The 17,799-nt window shown below is 47.9% G+C and overlaps 5 protein-coding genes across 5 annotated transcripts; 3 read left to right on the top strand and 2 right to left on the bottom strand.

The window, feature by feature from the left end:
* Positions 1–3,756: 3,756 nt before the first annotated feature.
* FTJAE_14050 (uncharacterized protein) lies at positions 3,757–4,260 on the top strand (the record flags this gene model as incomplete). Its single annotated transcript, XM_037347251.1, has 1 exon — positions 3,757–4,260. One exon carries the CDS (start codon positions 3,757–3,759, stop codon positions 4,258–4,260), a length of 504 nt encoding a protein of 167 aa, XP_037198930.1.
* A 4,734-nt stretch (positions 4,261–8,994) lies between these two features.
* Positions 8,995–11,194, bottom strand: FTJAE_14051 (duf1446 domain protein; the record flags this gene model as incomplete). Its single annotated transcript, XM_037347252.1, has 9 exons — positions 8,995–9,029; positions 9,072–9,549; positions 9,604–9,970; positions 10,026–10,099; positions 10,150–10,343; positions 10,407–10,478; positions 10,530–10,952; positions 11,006–11,092; positions 11,152–11,194. 9 exons carry the CDS (start codon positions 11,192–11,194, stop codon positions 8,995–8,997), a joined length of 1,773 nt encoding a protein of 590 aa, XP_037198931.1.
* Positions 11,195–11,829: 635 nt separating this feature from the next.
* Positions 11,830–13,548, top strand: FTJAE_14052 (CAIB BAIF family enzyme; the record flags this gene model as incomplete). The annotated part of the gene is made up of 2 exons (XM_037347253.1): positions 11,830–13,076; positions 13,131–13,548. 2 exons carry the CDS (start codon positions 11,830–11,832, stop codon positions 13,546–13,548), a joined length of 1,665 nt encoding a protein of 554 aa, XP_037198932.1.
* Positions 13,549–13,911: 363 nt separating this feature from the next.
* On the bottom strand, positions 13,912–15,656 carry FTJAE_14053 (heavy metal translocating p-type ATPase; the record flags this gene model as incomplete). The annotated part of the gene is made up of 4 exons (XM_037347254.1): positions 13,912–13,922; positions 13,971–14,679; positions 14,756–15,297; positions 15,350–15,656. 4 exons carry the CDS (start codon positions 15,654–15,656, stop codon positions 13,912–13,914), a joined length of 1,569 nt encoding a protein of 522 aa, XP_037198933.1.
* A 307-nt stretch (positions 15,657–15,963) lies between these two features.
* FTJAE_14054 (C6 zinc finger domain protein) lies at positions 15,964–17,634 on the top strand (the record flags this gene model as incomplete). The annotated part of the gene is made up of 5 exons (XM_037347255.1): positions 15,964–16,461; positions 16,582–17,036; positions 17,109–17,404; positions 17,463–17,577; positions 17,625–17,634. The coding sequence occupies 5 exons, from the start codon at positions 15,964–15,966 to the stop codon at positions 17,632–17,634; spliced, it is 1,374 nt and encodes a 457-aa protein (XP_037198934.1).
* Positions 17,635–17,799: the final 165 nt, after the last annotated feature.

Raw genomic sequence — 17,799 nt, forward strand, 5'->3', positions numbered from 1 at the left:
ATTTGCAGTTGAGATTTGTGGCTGTGAGCTTATTCCAGCAGAGAGAACCTAGATCCAAACCACATCCTCCCCCACCTATGATTTTAATCTATGATGATACAATCAACAGCAAGTTCGCAGGATACGACGTCAGCGGTGAACCTGGAGTCAGCTTCGAATGTAGTCAGCTTCAGAACTCGACTTACAAGGAGTGGGACCCGAAGCCGAATTCAACGTGGATACCGGGAAAATGCCTTTTGATATGATAGCTGGAGCACGCTACATCCAGCAAAGTCAACAGGTCATTATTCCAAGACACCTTTCGATCTTTACTTGCGCATAAAGAACAGTTTCAATACTAGCCCTTTTAGAAGAGAGCGACGGACTTTTGCCGTGACTATAATCTTGTCTGCATCAGGGCAGGAAAGAAGACAGCAACTCCCTGGACGCCCTGACTTCACATGCCCTCTATCGAGTATGCTACCTTGCAACACCCAACGGCCGTTCTTCTCAGATTGCAGCAAATCTGCAGGTCGAGCCTTTATAAATACAGTCTGGAGAAGACTTCCCAAGCGAGCACACCTGTAAGCTGAATTGCCTTGGCCAGGATACTACGACTATCAAGACGTCTGAAGATGAGACCTACGGGCCATCCTACACATACCCGACGCCCGAGGAAGCCTTCAAACCATACCTCGGATACCCTACTACGGAAGGGAATGACGTTGTCAAGACGAAGAAGACAACTGAGAAGGGCACAGCCAAAGATTTCAGGGAGAAGATGTTGTCTCCAGAAGTAAGAGACTTGAGCGGCATTGAAGGCTATCATTACTGCAACAATGCCCGAGTGGATGGCGAATATGTTTGAATCACTCCGTATGAGGCGTTTTGGAACGGTCTCAAACCAGGAGATAACAAACCAGACATCTCACATCTGCGAGGACAACAAATCTGAAAGGTGGTGCCCCGACTACTTGGATTGCAGCGCTGTTTGAGCCTGTGGCGGATCGACTGTGACTTGACTTGAGGCTATCCTTGTAACGTTCTTCTGAGACTACTGACGAGGTAAATCACCAAGGTATCTGCGACATTATCCAGTTTCTACGGAAGGCATCTGATCGGCGATCAAGATAGAGCGATTGAGCACATCTCAGAGACCCATGATGTTGCCGAACACATACATGTCTCTGCCACTGTGATCGCCTTCTGCCCGCCAGGTTCATCTCTCCGATCAGAGCATGGCAGTGTTCGGAGGCTATCCAAGAATTTGATCTAGAATATCGACAGATTGAAGAGGCTGCGATCCAGTTTAGCTTCTTCCTCAAGAGACACGCGACCGCATTGTGCAATGAAGCTACCGTCGAATACCTTGACGTGACTATTAACTTCTCCGGCAAATGCCATCCCGTTCCGTACCAAGGGTGCTCCCGAGGAGTTCGACAAAAGTCTCCTCGGGACGGGAGGAGTGACAAACTCTTGTCCCTTCGCGAATACCATTATTTTCCTCGGCAAAGAAGACCCTCAAGAGGACGGAAAGATCTCTTCCTCTTGAAACTTTCATCCTAGAAAACTGAGTATCCTATGTCCGCAGTATCATCGAAACCTTTCCTCAGCTGGGACTACACAACGAGGCTCATGGGGACGACCGTGGGCAGGCGGAACACTCACTCCGTCAGGTCTAAAATGCACAAGGACATTCAATCGAGGCATCCATGTTATAGAGTCCCGATTGTGGTTGGCTCGTTAAATACAGAAGCACTTCTCTGACTCACTGCGGTGAGCGCTGAGTGAAAAACACTGAGGATAATCAGGTTCTGAATACAAGTATGACTGCTACTGATACTACTACAAAAGGACAAGCTATTTGTCGCAAAGATTATACTATATGTCGGTCTTCATCTGTAACGATAGCTCCCAGATGTCAAGATTGGGAGCCGCATCCTGGGAAGATCGCGGAGATCATGGGTTCTTTCAAGCCCCTGACCAATCATCAGGCGATGGTCCTAGAAGGCCTGCCCCCGCTTTCCGCTTTAAAAAGAATGAGAAGAAAGAGATGCGCATGACATGTCTTGTCCGTCTCCTAGTTCCGATCACACATCGAGGATCACCACCAAACGGTACAAACTCAAGGACCAAATGAACAGGGAGACGAACTGACTCATACCCCGTCTCCAACAACCCATACATGAGGGTCTCTGTGTCCCTGTGATTTGGAAGCCCACAACAAGCCAACAACACCGCACGGCTCTTTATCACATCGGAGCTGAGTATACGTTGGTTCTTGTCCGAGATGTCTGCACTGCGCAAGCGAAAGGACGGCTCTCAAGTCAACAGGGGTACTAACGACAAGGCTTCTTATCCTTAAGCTGACTGACGCACTGACGACGAAATGGCATAGCTTCTTGGTGACATCAACCTCTCATCCACGACACCATCCGAGATCAGATAACGACCTCAAACTGATTACATCCTAACGGTATGTTACAAGGTGGACTAGAACAGCACGAAAAACACACCACTTCTACCTATACTTCGCTGGACAACAGCAGACAAGAGCTGCGCACAGGAGCTGGGCCCCACGGGTGAAGTAAGTCCCCCAAGACCAATCTACAAGTATCTCCATTAACGAAACCCAGACAGATCATAACAAGTGCCAATTTAAAACGAAACTCATTAAATATCACCAGCAATACACAACAAAACACATGCGATGTGCGTTGGGTGACTTTGTGTCCAACTTCGAAATTCCGCGTTGTCGACCTTCGGATCTAAGCGATGTCCCAGCCTCAGAGCTTCACCTTTAACCTCATAGCAATGAAACAGTAGCTCGCAATGTATGAACCCGCAAAAGAATCGCTCTAGATAGTCAAGGCAGTCAAATTCTTATGGCTTTACCTAACCTCAACACCCCACGGACCGAACCATCAAGCGGGAACTACCTCTGTGGAAGAAAAGCCCGCGCAGACAACAGAGACCCCGACAGAGGCTGGCATCGCAGAGGCTGACATTGAGGCTCCTTGCTGTTGCTATGAAACCATCCATATTCCAAGACGTTACTGTGTCGAATGACAGCGTACAGAAACCTTTTCCATGCGTCGGAGGTCCAGAAAGCAACAGAGATACTTCGACGCACTTGAAGAGATCCAGAATCTGCGATGGAAGACCAAAGTCAAAAGGGCTGGTATTCGTATCCCAGTCAAAGTCCCGGGCGGCTTTGTCTCGACAACAAACCGAAGAATATCGACGCCGGTGGCGTTCATGTTATTCTTGACAATCATTTCTGACGAAGACTCCTGAATAGAAACTTAGGAGAAGGAGAAGAAACGGAAGGCAGGTTTTCATGCGGCAGCGGCCTCAGAATGCGGCCTAACGATACAGCTAGGCTGAATGACGTTCAAACCTACAAGCGAATGACCAAGTTTCGGTAAGTTCTTATCCAACCTCTATAACAGCAATGAATACGGCTGACATCTTTTGATAGATCAACCCAATTCTCCAAGGCTAATGAGACGCATACCTTGGACTTCCACCCGGAGGACGAGATCAATATGCTTGACTTTGAGCTGCCAGAAGAACACACGAGCGATCATCCTGATCCCACGAGGGCTCTTTAACAGGCAATATCATCACGACCGGCTGATGATCAATTCTCGGTTTACTTTTATATAAACAATGTGGAGATATCGATATACTGTCAACTACAAGTGCTACTTGACCCAATGGAGAATGACCACCAGCGGTCATGCTTAAAATGTCATCGTACGTTGACACCAAGCAATGGCCCGAAGAAACACCACCGACTCGCGATGGGTCTGGACAGGACCCAAGAACACGGCCGACGAAGACCACATCACAGATCTGCCCAAGAGCGCAGGTCACGTCATGACAACAAGCTGCCTCGCGATCGAACTCGCCCTCTTCCTCAAGAATCCCGATGGAGGCCAGCGCAAAACCATACTCCTTCGGATAAATAACTCAAGATCCGAGCTGATTGCATACCTCGTCTCCATCATCAACCTCCATCCCAGCCTCAGATTACCTCAGATTATACCTCGGTGTCTTGGCTTTGGCCTCGAGGGGGGAACTATGAATGACAGTCAGCTATATCTCCGATCTTCAACTCTCTTGGTCAAGAGAATCCCACCAAGCAAACGGCAAATGCCAGTTCGGTGCCGTTCAAATGACGGCGGTCTGGCTGGCGAGCATCATCAAGAACTTCCACCTAATGGGGATGCTTGCTTCTTTCACCAGCGTATTATCTTTGACTCACATACAGATTGAGAATCAGATATGAGAGTCCTCAACCACCCCAAGACTCTATTTGTTGCTTTACCTGCGCCACCTAGAACTCACAGCGCCAAGAATCTGAAAGCGTTGCAGCCAATATCTACAGCCACACGCACGATTATCAATACTCAAGAGCAACAGACTGAAGCGACAGATAGTGCTGGTGGTAGTGCCGAGAGCATTCTCGTTCCATCTTGCCTTCTAATTCGTCGGGACAATCTCAGCGCCCTGGCGGAGCTTGCAAATGAGGAACGAAAGCTTCGTCTTCATCTCGTCGCACGTATCATCGGACAAGCCTTGTATATATAATATACAAGAGGAGCACATTGTATTGAAAGCCCAGATCCACGAGATGCGGCTTCCTCAAGGTGCACGGCCACAGAAGCTGACACCCCCAGACGAATCTCGACCGTACAGAAGAGCCTAGCTCAAAAGACCCGCGGCTCCTTCATGGGTTAGTTCCAGTCACCCAACCAAGCGATCGTGGCCAAACAGACTCCATGGTCCCATGGCAATGCGATTGATTTTGGTGGTATCAAGTATCTTGAAGAGTCAACCGCGATATCCCCAGGAAGGCGCGGAAGGACCTTGTTACGCTGGCTGAAATTATGCCATATATCGGACTGAAAGGCCTATGGAGGTTATACTTATGTGCAACTTCTCACACGTCTTAACCTATCTCGGAACCCAACTCCCACACCATCTGTGGGACCTCAGAAACAATGAAGAACGACAGATACAGGGCACAATCCACGGCAAAGCTACCGAATACTCCAGCTATAGCGGTGGACGATGACGAAGACTACGAACGGTCCTCCTGTCACTTCACTGGCCTGGCTGCAACAATGCCTTGCGCTTCTGTCTGCGTTCACCCCCATCATCGTCTCCAGATGAGAAAATGATCCTATCAGACCTGGGGAAAGGAGCTGACGGTGTTTCGGTCTTATGGAAGGGTGATGATCATGACTTTTGGATCAATCGGATCGAAATGATGCCGAATTTGCCTCTTGATCCACAGCAACTGGCAGCTGTCGACAGTGACTTTCTTTGCGTGTTGTCTGTAGCGCAACGCAGACAGCCCGATATTTTCGCCAGCTTTCCCAAGCTACCAACAGAACTACGACTCACGATATGGGAATTGGTCATTTTCGGAAGCCCATCCGATGGATCGCACCCCCTTTTCCTGCAGTACCTTCTTGGCCATGAAGACTGGATGGTCGAGGCTTTTGACGAGCTGGGCCCAAAGCTAAACTTTGATAAGTCAACATCAAAATTCCGGTATCTTCATAGGCAGCCTGACAACGGTCCAAGGCTCCGGGGCATCCAAAATCCACGTTCAGCTGGGCTACCTCGATATGCCCAACAGACAGCCGCCCGCTCTCGTAAAAACCACGTCACGCCACCCTGCCAATGGGGTTGGTATAGAATGAGATCTCCTGGCTCGTCACTGCGAGCGACTGACTACTTCAATTGCTTCTTGTCGCTTCTTCCACCGGTATATATAGACCTGTGTCGTTGCCAGTCTCTCCCCTCGAGGTCGATATTTCTGCTTGTTATAAGCTCAATGAGTACATGGAAAATATTCTGATCCCTAACATTCTATGTGTCTCTGGCGAGCCAAATTCCGCAGGCCGATTGGCTCCCTGTCTGTCACTTCCGAAAGCTGGCTCTCTGAGACCAGGACCTTGATGACAGGGGCAGGTGATATTGTCAACAACGATGCCGCCCTTTTTAACGCACGACGTGACGATGAAGAAGAAGCTGACATGTATATTCCCGATGAGTTCTTATGGTGTTGTTGTCTTCATCGCCCCTTACTCAGAGACCACTCACCAGACTCTGCTGGGAACTGCTTTGAGGGACCTAGCCCCTGAAAGGAAGAACAGTCGAGTTCATGATGGGCACGAGATTGCCAATGAACCGGAAGACTGTCCCAAGGCACCATGCGTGGGACTTTCGACTGGATCCTCCAAACTGTCTGCACCACGCCTCAGCGGACCAGTTCCATCGACGCAAATAACATGATCCATGATCCAATGCAACAAACTCGAGGCCGGACACCACCGTCAGGTGCAGAAGAATAGCATCATGACCGTTTCAGGTCTTGGAGCTGGCATTGTATTTTCAGCCCTATGACGCTTACAAGTTGTTCGTCGAGCTTGCTGTCGACCTCAAAGACTTTGCTATCTCCGAGCTGGAGTCCGAAGGACAAATGAGGGAGATCAAAAAGATCATCCAAACGATGAATAGATTTGACTGCGCTTTGACAACGTGGGGATAGCCACAAAGGACGTGGATCCGGTCCATCACCTTGCCCCTTGCCAAGCGACTTTGTCAGCATATCAGCTATGTTGTACTTTGTGTCGACCCGTTGAGTGTCAGTTTCCCCTGCTTCAATGGGCGTTCTTCCCAATCTTGTCTCAGGCATAGATGGCTACCGTCAACGCGAGTGTTGATGCTGATACCTCGGCGCAAACCCATGGTCAACGCGCAGGTTCAGAAGATTGTCAGGTCAGGTTTGACCCAAAAGCCTTACTTCTCAAAGCTGTCCCTCCCTGAGTGCAAAGAGGCGATACGCTGCACGAAAAGTTCACAGAAGAGTGCAATGAAAGACTCCACATATTTGATGTCTTTGGGACGGGGCCTTAAACAGGAATTACACGTCTATCTCATCAAATACTGTTCGCGGTTGGCAGTGTAGCTAGTGAGTAATGCTTATCACAACGGGGCGGCGATGTTAAGTAGGATCCAACAAAGCCTTACGACAATCCTTGGAACATTTCGGCAATCGATGGCCACTCAACTGTCAAGATTGTCCCCCAGAGCTCCAAGCCGAGTTACGTAAGCAGATCAACAAGAGGTGCTTGACCGCAAATATAAGTGCTCGCAGCATCTACCAAACTCCTCCATCACAATAGCCCGGCAGCGACAGAGCTCAGTATCAACAGTAACAAGAACCGAAGACAAGCCTCAACAATGCCAGTGATCGGGTGATGCTCGACCATGTGCAAAGCATGGCTTCAAGCTGCTACTTCACGATAGCCCGACAACAACGAAGGTCAACATCAACAAGAACAACGGAGGAAACCGGCTCCTGGATGTCTTTAACAGCAAATCCCTAATTCGCTTGGGCCCCAACGGCATAAGTACTATCGTCGACGACATCGTCATCCTCGACCCAAAACCTTAGTCTGCTCACAGTCAAAGAACCATCACCGGGATTCCTGAATGCTTCGGAAATGTCTAGCAGTCGCAACGCAAAGACCCTTCACTCGAGGAGTATATCGGCCGCCAGGTCAGGCACGACGCTTTTTGCCCCGAGCTTGCTCCATTCAATCGCGTAGTGAGCCTTGGGAGTCAATACTTGCTTCCACAATTAGCTCGATCATTAGATCACTCAGCTTCATCATGAGATGCACAAGACCATGCCACGGTAAAGATGCAAACCATAATAACATGCCACTTGTCAACGATCTACTGTGAAACATCAATGCAAAGGACACAGTCACAGGAAACCACAGAATTTCTTCAAAGCATTCACCCCAGAGATTCCAGGTGTGACTTCAGTGTCAATGACATTCGCCATTATTGTTCAAAAGCGTGTCATCCCCGATCTACCAGAGGATGATTTGGCCTACATTCTATTTGTCAATTTCTTGCTTAAAGGCTGTCAAGCCCTTTCGCGCACGACACAAAGAATCTGCATATCTTGGTCCCCGTCGGATTCCTCCGCGTCAGTGGCAGTGGCCTTGGCGGGGCTGGACTCCTTGAAGCTATCATAAGTTCAACAGAGCTACAGGAGCAATTCATCGGTAAGGGGGACATATCAACACTAATGGGCAATATACTCGTTGCCCTCCCTGATGCTGGGTGAATTTGATCGTCGATCCTTCTTATCCAGTGTCAGGGGAGGCAAGGAGTATATGCCCATGTGTGTTGATTTGTCTTTATTGCTTTTGTTGAGGTTGAACTTATTTCTGTGCCCGGCCTCATCAATTATCCGCATCAGACTGCTCACCCTCATATGTACATGAGAACCAGATCTTCTCTGAGGGTATCTACATGGTTGCGCCAATACTACCCAACCTCAGCCTCCACCTACACCAGAAGTCGACTTGACCGACGATAAATTGATGGGGTCGACACCGGCACCAGTACTACCAAAGGACGTCAGGACTCTTCTGCAGGTGAAAGCTCAGCGTAGCATGGATGCAACAGATGGCATCAAGAAGCGAACTTTGACCTCGGGTTCTACATTTTGGATATCGCGTCGGTGACGGAGGGCGGTGCCAAATGTGACGGCGTCATGTATATGATGAAGCTCCGGGTTTGCATGGCGATCCGAAATTGATCTAACGAAAGTTGATATGTAGGGTAGAGTTCAAACTTAAGTAGTTTAAAACATTAGTGATACTTTATGTTCATTCGTCGCTTCAATTTATGTATAGTAGTGATGCTGTCTCTGTCACTTTATTCCAATATAGTGCCTAGTTTCAAGGAAGGTAATATTTGTCTTCAGTCCACCCTGACAAAGCGAAGCCATTGCTAAAGAGCTCGATGAATGTGACAGCCTTTGTTAATAGAAGATATATAAATAATAGTATAAGCTTATTACAGTAAGCCTTAAGCAACAACTCTTAGAATTTAGAACTAAATTAAACTAGATCGTGTATACCGAACTGGCATATCTACATATTGTGCTCCTATATATAGAATGACTTATTAGCGCTAAAACAGAACTTTGGAGCCACTAGAGGCTGAGACTGAGAATGCTGGACAAGCAAGACATAATGAAGGAAACTTACGCAAGAATTCGCCAAAGCTCTTTGCGAGGCCATCGAGCCGAGGCGTGGAACTGACGCCACCGTCTAAAATGCCCTTGATGCGGAAATGCACGCATTGGATATTCGGCATCTCAAAGCGCTCTATGGTAAAATTGGGATCATATTCGTCACGGAGAAGTCCCTTGAACGTCTTGACGCTCATGAATGAACGTAGCCACTCATATTCATCTTTCTGTTGAACCCAAAACCCGACATTTGCGTTGGAACCTTTGTCCCCCGAGCGAGCATGGACCCTGGTGCCGAGAGGAACCTTTTCTGTTGGTCCATACATTTCCGGATCATATGGCTGGTCAGCGTCTTTAAGATTTTGACCAGTGAAAGGTGCAGTCATGGGGGGGCTGGCAATTTGCAGAGCCTGGTTTCCGCAAACAGTCCGTACACGCAGCCGATCATACTTGATGAGGAATGGTAGGTAAGCCACGTATGGTTTAGGCTCCAACTAAACAAAGGTTAGCAGGTAGTCACAGGATAATTAGTACATAGATTTTCCTACCGTTCGGAAATCCATGTTCAAGTGCATCCCAGGAAATCCGCCGAGCCAGTAGCCCATCAAAACTTCTTTCACACGATGGAGGGGTTCTTGTCGAGAGGATTGAGCGAAGATCCGGAATTGGCAGGTTCCTAAAGCCTGGGATGAGGGGTTCTCTTGTGGTACTCCATATTGGCTGATACGAAAGGTTTGGTAGTTGGACTTGTCCGGGAGATTCTGGTCAAATGCTTCCACCAATGCAGCTAGCTTTTCCTTGATATCGAGCCCGACTGCGTATACAGAAGTTTCGCACTGGTAACCCCCAATAGAACAAACGGCGAGTTTGGTTGTTGGGGGAGGTAACAGGCCCTGAATCCCACTCACAGTAACGCTGTGTGACATCTCAGTGGGGTTTGTTTCTGCCAGGGTATATTAGCATTGCTTACCGATTTGCTCCGGAATCCGTGATAGTTACGTTCGTTATATCCGCAATTACGTCGGGGTTGAGATAGAAGGGTCCCTGTATCAAGCAATTAGAATCTATGTCTTGACTTGCCCGTCTCCACTTACTTGGATCTCGTACACCAGCTGAGCTGTAATTGTGTCACGACTAACTAGGCCCTTTGCCTGATCCTGAAGAAAGATGTGGAATGTGCCATCTGCTTCAATCTCAGCTATCGGGAAGCCCTGGTTTTGATTATCGGGGATATTTTTGAAGCCAGAAAAGTTTCCGCCAGTCGCATAACAACCGCATTCGATACAATCTGCATGAAAGGTTATCAGACATCAACTCGGATATCTCGTATCGTTAAGAACGGGAAACTCACGTCCAGCAATGAGAGAGCCAGCAAGCTGATTAAGATTTGAGGATTTCCATCCATGCCACCAGGTAGCGGCTCCTGTATTATGTTGAGTTTGTAAATGTTCAAGCTTTTATCCGGAGGACATACCCATCACTGTGCTGGCGTCACAGCATCGACCAGAGATAATTATATCGGCGCCGAGCTCCAGAGCGGCGACAATGCCGCCCATGCCAAGGTATGCGTTGGCGCATAGAATATCGGGCTGGACGGCATCAAACGTAATGTCAGGGTTGTCAAGATGAACGAGCTCACCGGACTGCTTCAAGTTGTCAATCATTCCAATAACATCATCCCCTTCGATGTAAGCCACTTTCAGGGAATCTATGCCGTAGGAAGCTAAGAGCTCCTCAATCGCTCGAGCTAGGCCTTGGGGATTTAACCCGCCACCGTTGTGGATGATCTTGATACCTTTCTCGGCAACTATATGTGCCGTTTCCTGATCAAAGGCTTTCAGAAATTCCCTGTCATAGCCTTTGGTGGCATCCTTGTTCCTTTCGAGAGCTTGCCAGGCTTGAAAACTGTGTCAGCTCTTGCGTCACTGGTTCTTACTTGGAAATCCACACCTATGTTTGCTTCCGCAAGGTAATCCGCGGTGACAAAGTCAACTCGACCTTCTCTAACAACCCGGCCAAGAGCCTCGGGACCGTCACCTAGATATCGGTAATAAGCAAGAGAGGGGAACCAGCTGCCAAATTCGGACAAGGCTCACCAGTGCATCCACTACAATTAGCAATTCGTACAGAAGAGGTCATGATGGGAAGGAGAATGGATGTCTCTTTCGACGATGGTTGATCAGGAGAGATAAGTTGTGAATTGAGTGAAGATTGTGACTCGGACTACTCAACTTTGAGGTTTCCATGATACGTCTTATAAGATACTCTGACTTACCATTATTATTATCGCATGCAACGGCGAGAGATGGTGCGACTGGGCCCGGATGATTCGGTACCCCAATCAATATTCTGGGGCCCCACTTCCTGTGAGGATCAGCATCCAGTCTATCCTTTTTCATTCTAGAGACAAACTAAAATATGTTCCTTGTGTCAGAAATTTCCCACAGTTTCGGTCAAACGTTCCGAATCGTGTGAAAATTCCAACACACTTGTGTATGGCTTACCCAAGTCGTCAGATAAAATCGACAAACAGTGCAGCTTTCTGCGGAGAATGAGGCAGGCGGAAATGAAAAGGAAATGCAGATGCGGCAAAGACTAAGTCCAAAAACAATTTACGCGCTGACATAGGAGCATTGGGTAGTGAACACAATCAATATTAGATATTTATATATATGTTCGCATCAACCGCTTCTCGAACCGGTCTGACACTAACTCTTTATCTTCACAAACTATCAATAGCACAAATAAAACAAATGCCAAACGACCCAATCGCCATGTCTCCGAGCCAACCAACCCTTCAGGAAGAATCAGCCCATGTATTCCATGAGATTTTGTTGAACGATGCAAGACTTGCACTGCCAGCCAAGGTCCACGAACTTGCCAAAAGGACTGTATTCGATTCGCTTACCATTCCTACGCCATATATCCCTGTCCCGCTCAAAGTGACCGAGTCAAGCGCTGCACTCTGGGCTTTGGCGGCTACGTATGCCAACGCTATCGTGCGTGAACGTTACGCCATTGAACAGAGTGTTACCGTCAATACCGACCTTGCTAGCCTTTTTCTGGTCTCAGGTCTAGTAGCCCGCGTTGATGGGAAGCCTCTGACCGATGCTGATCTCGCCGCGCGTTATTCCGCATACGACTTGGGTCACATCTTTGAGAGGTGGCGGTTCAACTGTACCAATGTCTACCCGACGAGAGACGGACGGTTTTTCCATCTCCACGGCAGCCTCAATTCGGACAAAACTCTCACTATGATGAAACTTCCTCTCCATCGACCTGAAATGACCGACGAGATGGAGATAATCCAGGAATATTGCAAGGCGGTATCTCAACACGATAGCCAGTGGCTAGACGTGGAAGCGAATGAGCATTGGCGACAGGCGGGTACCATTTGTCTCACCCCCGATGAGTTTCACGCGTCGGAACAAGGAAAAGCCATTGCAAACGACGCCATATATTCTCTGGAGCAAGTTGACAAACACATCATACCGCCGGTACCGTATGCCTCTGGTGGTCAGGCAAACAAATACCGCCCATTGGAAGGAGTAAAGATACTCGATATATCACGCGTCATTGCAGCGCCAACTATTTCAAAACTTGCCGCTCTTTATGGTGCCACAGTACTAAGAGTGTCGTGTGCATCCGAGCCCGAGCTTGGGTTGTTATTAGTCGATGGCAATCTCGGGAAACTCGACACGTCGATCAATCTCAAGTCTACGGAGGGGAAATCGCAGTTCCTGGAACTATTGCAAGACGCTGATGTAGTTATCGACGGATATCGTCCTGGCGCGTTGGATAAACTTGGATTTGGATCTCGATATCTGCAAGAAATAGCAAAGCGGCGCCAGAAGGGCATCGTCATCTTGAGGGAGAACTGTTACGGGTGGCATGGTCCCCACGCACACCGGAGCGGCTGGCAGCAGATCTCCGACTGCTTCACGGGCGTCAGCTGGCTCGTCGGCAGGTTTTTCGGGCTCGACGAGCCGGTGGTCCCGCCTTTGCCCAATTCAGACTATCAGTAAGTATCCTCACTCTACCTGAACTGACTGCAATACTAACCTGAACCAAAAAGGACCGGCATTATAGGCCTGATTGGCATTCTTGCTGCCGTGGACAGGCGGGCAAATGAAGGTGGCAGTTATCTGGTAAATGTCTCACTCAACCAGTACAACCAATTTCTCCTTTCTTTGGGTGAGTATCCAGAGGAGACTCAAGCAGCCCTTCGAGCTCAACACCAGGACCTGAAGCTCCGACATTATCATACCATCTTCACAGCGACACAAAAAATGATTGTGTCCCTGCAAAGTTCTGTGCCAAGTTTGTTCAAGAATAGCAATTGGGGTAACATCGATTCGGATTTTCATAAGGAGGGCGGAATATTGGAAAAGCTGACTTATGTTCTTCCACCTACAACTTTTGACAAAACCAAGCCTGCCTACGATGTTGGAAGCTGTTTTCCAGGTACCCACGAGCCACGCTGGCCTTGGTAGAGCTCTTGGCCTATGTAACGAGCCTCTGAGGTTAGATACTTTAAATTTCTGTACTGTAAAAGAGTGAACACATAAATACATTAACACCTTTTGTGACCTTAAAGATATGCATTACCTAGCCTTTCTTGGCTAAGATAGATTTACAAGTCTTGATTTAAAAATCTGTTGTATCGAAACAAACTGCTTCTAAACAACTCCATACTTAGTGACCGAGCATGGTGTGATTCTGCAGCTCATCACTTAATTAGCAGAGGAACAAATCATAGCTAGAGGCTCTAGTCCATAACTGCCCTACCTATAGCAATCAAGGCCCCAGTAACATAGTTCAGGCCGTGTCGTACCTAGATACAACTTTGTTGTCTTTTAGTTAGATACTGTAGGAAAACTGCAAGATTCTGACTCCTGACATCTGATAGTCTTACCTGATGAACAGTCGATCATGGGGTATTTTTCTGCAAATGTTTTACTAACTTTCCAGAGACTAGGATTCTGTGCCGCTAAGACATTCTCAGCATCAGATCCCAGCTCCATGTTAGCAGCCGCAGTGTCGTTGCCAACGGGCCATCCACACCAAGTGGCATTGCGTGTTGGGAATGGCTCATTGAGTACCTGGTTCATGCCTAGTTCTAGTTCCAGCATTGATAGCCCGTGGAGCGATACTGCACTTTGCTGCTGTATGATGAATTTGAGCTCTTGCAATATTGCTGCTTCCACTGGATCATATTTATTGCCAGAATGAGTTTCTTTTCCAATTGCTTTGAAGAAAATCCACTCCATATTCCGGACGTAAGTTGATGATTGTTCGTAATCAAGCTGATATTGACTAAGAATTCCGGCATTTAAAACATCAAACACATGAAATGCCACGCCATATTGCGGTGCTTCGAAGACTGTATTCCGAACGATGTCGCGCTGCAATTCATCCAAGTTCAGGCTCGTGGCATATAGTGCAACTTGATCCCGAATTTCCGGCCAGCAGATGAAATCGACTAGCAGATGATGAGGTACTGCGCCAGCGTTTTGTCGATGTTGTAGTCGTGTGGGCGCAAAGGGTTTCGGAATAGCCGCACCATCATCTGGAATCATGCTAAGTCTCCACTGCACGATTTTCTCAAGGTAGTCTGCACGGCCCTATTCAGAGTACGGATATGTTAATAGAAGCCCACCAAACCTGAGCAGATAAGCAAGTAATCGGTTAGCAACTCACAGTGTGATACACATAGAGCTCAATCCCAGCCGCACGACTTAGAAACCGTATTGCAGCTGCAGCAACTTGCTGACTCAAAAGCTCATTTTGTATCTCTATGGAGGAACACGCAAGCCCTGCAGGTTCTGCTTGCATCTCGTTATTGAGATAATGCCGACAAGCACTTAAAACTTTGTCGGCAAACTCATTGGGTGAGTAGACGTAGATCTCATGCGAATTAAAAGACGGTAAGCAACTCAGCGATATCAGGGGCTCTTGAGTAAATGCCATCGAGTTATCTAACGCACGGATATTGTGGTCAAAGCCCACAGTGGGATCCGAGGAAGACGCCATTGCTGGGTCGAATAACAATCGGCCCGCGCTTAGGGAGGTAGTGTTCCGAGAATTCTTATCTGCCATTTGGACTCTGGATTGGGTGATGGCTGCATCTGCATCAGCGATCGGGGTATCCGACTCCGCGTCGACCAATTTCTCAGGCAATAGCATTGAATGGTCGACATTTTTATTGCGTTTCTTTAACAGTTTTTCGAAGATAGGGTCCTCTATAGTCATTTAGTTAGTATGATCTCTTAGACATCTTGGACAGATAATCACCAGCAGCGGTAGCAGCGGCGTTGCTCAAGCTCAGGAAGCGTTTGCGAAACCCAAGAACGGTTTCACGGAGGCTTTCATTTTCATCGACGAGTTCAAGGTATGCTTGAAGTAGAATAGAATATTGGTCTTTGTTATTCAGACTAGACGCAGACTGGATTGCCGCAAGTGAATTTTGGAGATGCCTTGCTTTGGCTGAGTCACGCTCGCGCCGACATTGTTGCGAAATACGATTTTGGGCACGCTTGCGAGCATTCTTGGAACTTGGCTTACTGCTCTGCGCCTGCGAAGATATTTTGCCGTCGCTCATAATCTCAGTTTGATAAAAACAACCAAGGGTACAGAAAGATAAAAGGCATGCGGGAATTATAGTATATTACAGTTTCTTAGTCCGATCTAACCGAGGTAAGTAACTTATTAGTCAGGATAAACTAAATAATCGGGTCGATTATCAACCCCAAGCTAAAATTCGGAACCCCGGAAAGGATTAACGGATTTATATCCGGATATATATAACAGCAGAAATACAGATAAGGCGAAATCCCTTCTAAATCTCGTCCGTTTTATCTGTCACTATTGTTTGTTTCTTATAATAAATTGAAACGCCACAACAAACGATGAACCGCGGCGCAGGAAGAGTGTGTCGTGCTTGCGAGCCATGTCGCCAGCGCAAGATCCGATGCAATGGTAAGCGCCCTTGCGAAAGTGCCTACTGCCAGGCCCATGTCTCTGAGTGCAAGTACCGTACCAAAGCCCGCATCAGGGGCTCTCTCAAGGCCATAATGAGTCACAGTACTGAGGGGGACAACAACTTGGCGCCGTCGTATGTCTCCTCAGCGCCAGAGACGATGGCTTTGTCTGCCGATGCCGGACGAGCCGGTAGTGGTGGTCCTGAATTGGGACCTGCGGCACCAAACCCCGGACCACGAGCCAACAGCTCCGCAAGCCCGGATGACAGCGTCCACAACGGAATTACCGCCACGCACACAGCACCCACGGCAACGGACAGCTCGCAGCTTTTCTACGGTACGTCGTCCAATTTCGCCTTCCTACACCAGGTTCACCGCGGTATCCTACAGAATGCCCCCTCTCAAGACCACCCGCGTAACCGTGAGGTCCAATAAGGCGGGTCGTCGCTTGACATGTTCATGCAGCGAACGCTATTCTTTGGCACACCGTCGCGCATCGATGCTGAAGTGACCCGGCCTTATGAGCCTTTACAACACATACCGCAGGATCTGGCTAGAAGCTTTTTGGATCACTTCAAGGATGTATGTCTCTTTCGTCTACCGTTCTTCACTCCCCTAGAGTTAGAAAGCCTCTTCTATGATCTGTACAGAGACGACGACGGACACGATAACAGCACCATGCTACCTCAGACCAAGGCCGTTTTCCTGGCTGTTTTGGCACTCGGTGCTTTATGCACTTCTCACACCAATGCAGCTGAGATCCTAATCACCAAGGTCAAGTATCACGTGCTTATGTACGACGATGCTGTAACATTACAGATGCTACAGTTCTCGCTCCTCATGTCGGGTTACCAGCTGGATATGGGCCCGCCTAACTCTGCGTATCTACATTTAGGCGTAGCATGCCGAAAAGCGTTCGCACTGGGCCTGCACAAGGAAACAGCATCGACAATCGACAGGGAAGAAATCCTAGAAGCGCAACGGGCTACAATATGGAGCTTGTACTGCCACTAAACGTAAGTCAAAAAGTTGTATGTTGGCACTTGTAACTTTTTAGTCTAACCGCCAAGCAGGGTGACATCTCTCGTTCTAGGCAGGAAATCCGCCCTCAAGATGAGTGACATCTCTTGCCCCTTGCCCAAGGAACGACCGGAGCTGGTTAGCTTCTGCCGACTCTCCATCATCATCGAAGAGGCCGTGGACAAGATATACGACCGCCGATCCGAATCCCTCCTCCAGCTCTATGAGAAAGCTGAAGACGTGCACGCTCAACTCCTTCACTACGCAGACAAGTTCGGCATCGCGTCATCAAGCACTGGTCATAACATGAAGAAGCTTGATTGTGTAGAGTCACTCATGCTGCATAGTTGTAAGAAGCCGTGCCCCTTTAAAGTGGGCGAAATCTCTGTTAACTGACTTGGAGGCAGGGTACTATCTTCCCGTCATGCTTGTCTTTAGGCCATTCCTGGTTGCAGACTTTGCGCTGCGTTCCAATGGAAACTTCAGGCACAAGGAGAGGATGTGGCTACGACAAGCCTATAGGTATGCTATCCTTTATATTCAAAACCTCTATAACTCATTCAGTAAAGCTTTATTTAACTAAAAACCTAGTCCTAATTATAACTAAGTCTTAAATAAGCTTTTCTACTAAATACTACTAGACTATCTAACTTTTTCCTTAAAGTTATCTTTTATTAATAGACTTATTTTTAAGTCTATAAATATAAAATCTTAGTATTAGTTACTTTCTATAAGTCTATTACT

The sequence above is a fragment of the Fusarium tjaetaba genome (genome assembly GCF_013396195.1).
Source record: "Fusarium tjaetaba strain NRRL 66243 chromosome Unknown NRRL66243_c0000527, whole genome shotgun sequence".
Classification (NCBI taxonomy): Eukaryota; Fungi; Ascomycota; class Sordariomycetes; order Hypocreales; family Nectriaceae; genus Fusarium; species Fusarium tjaetaba.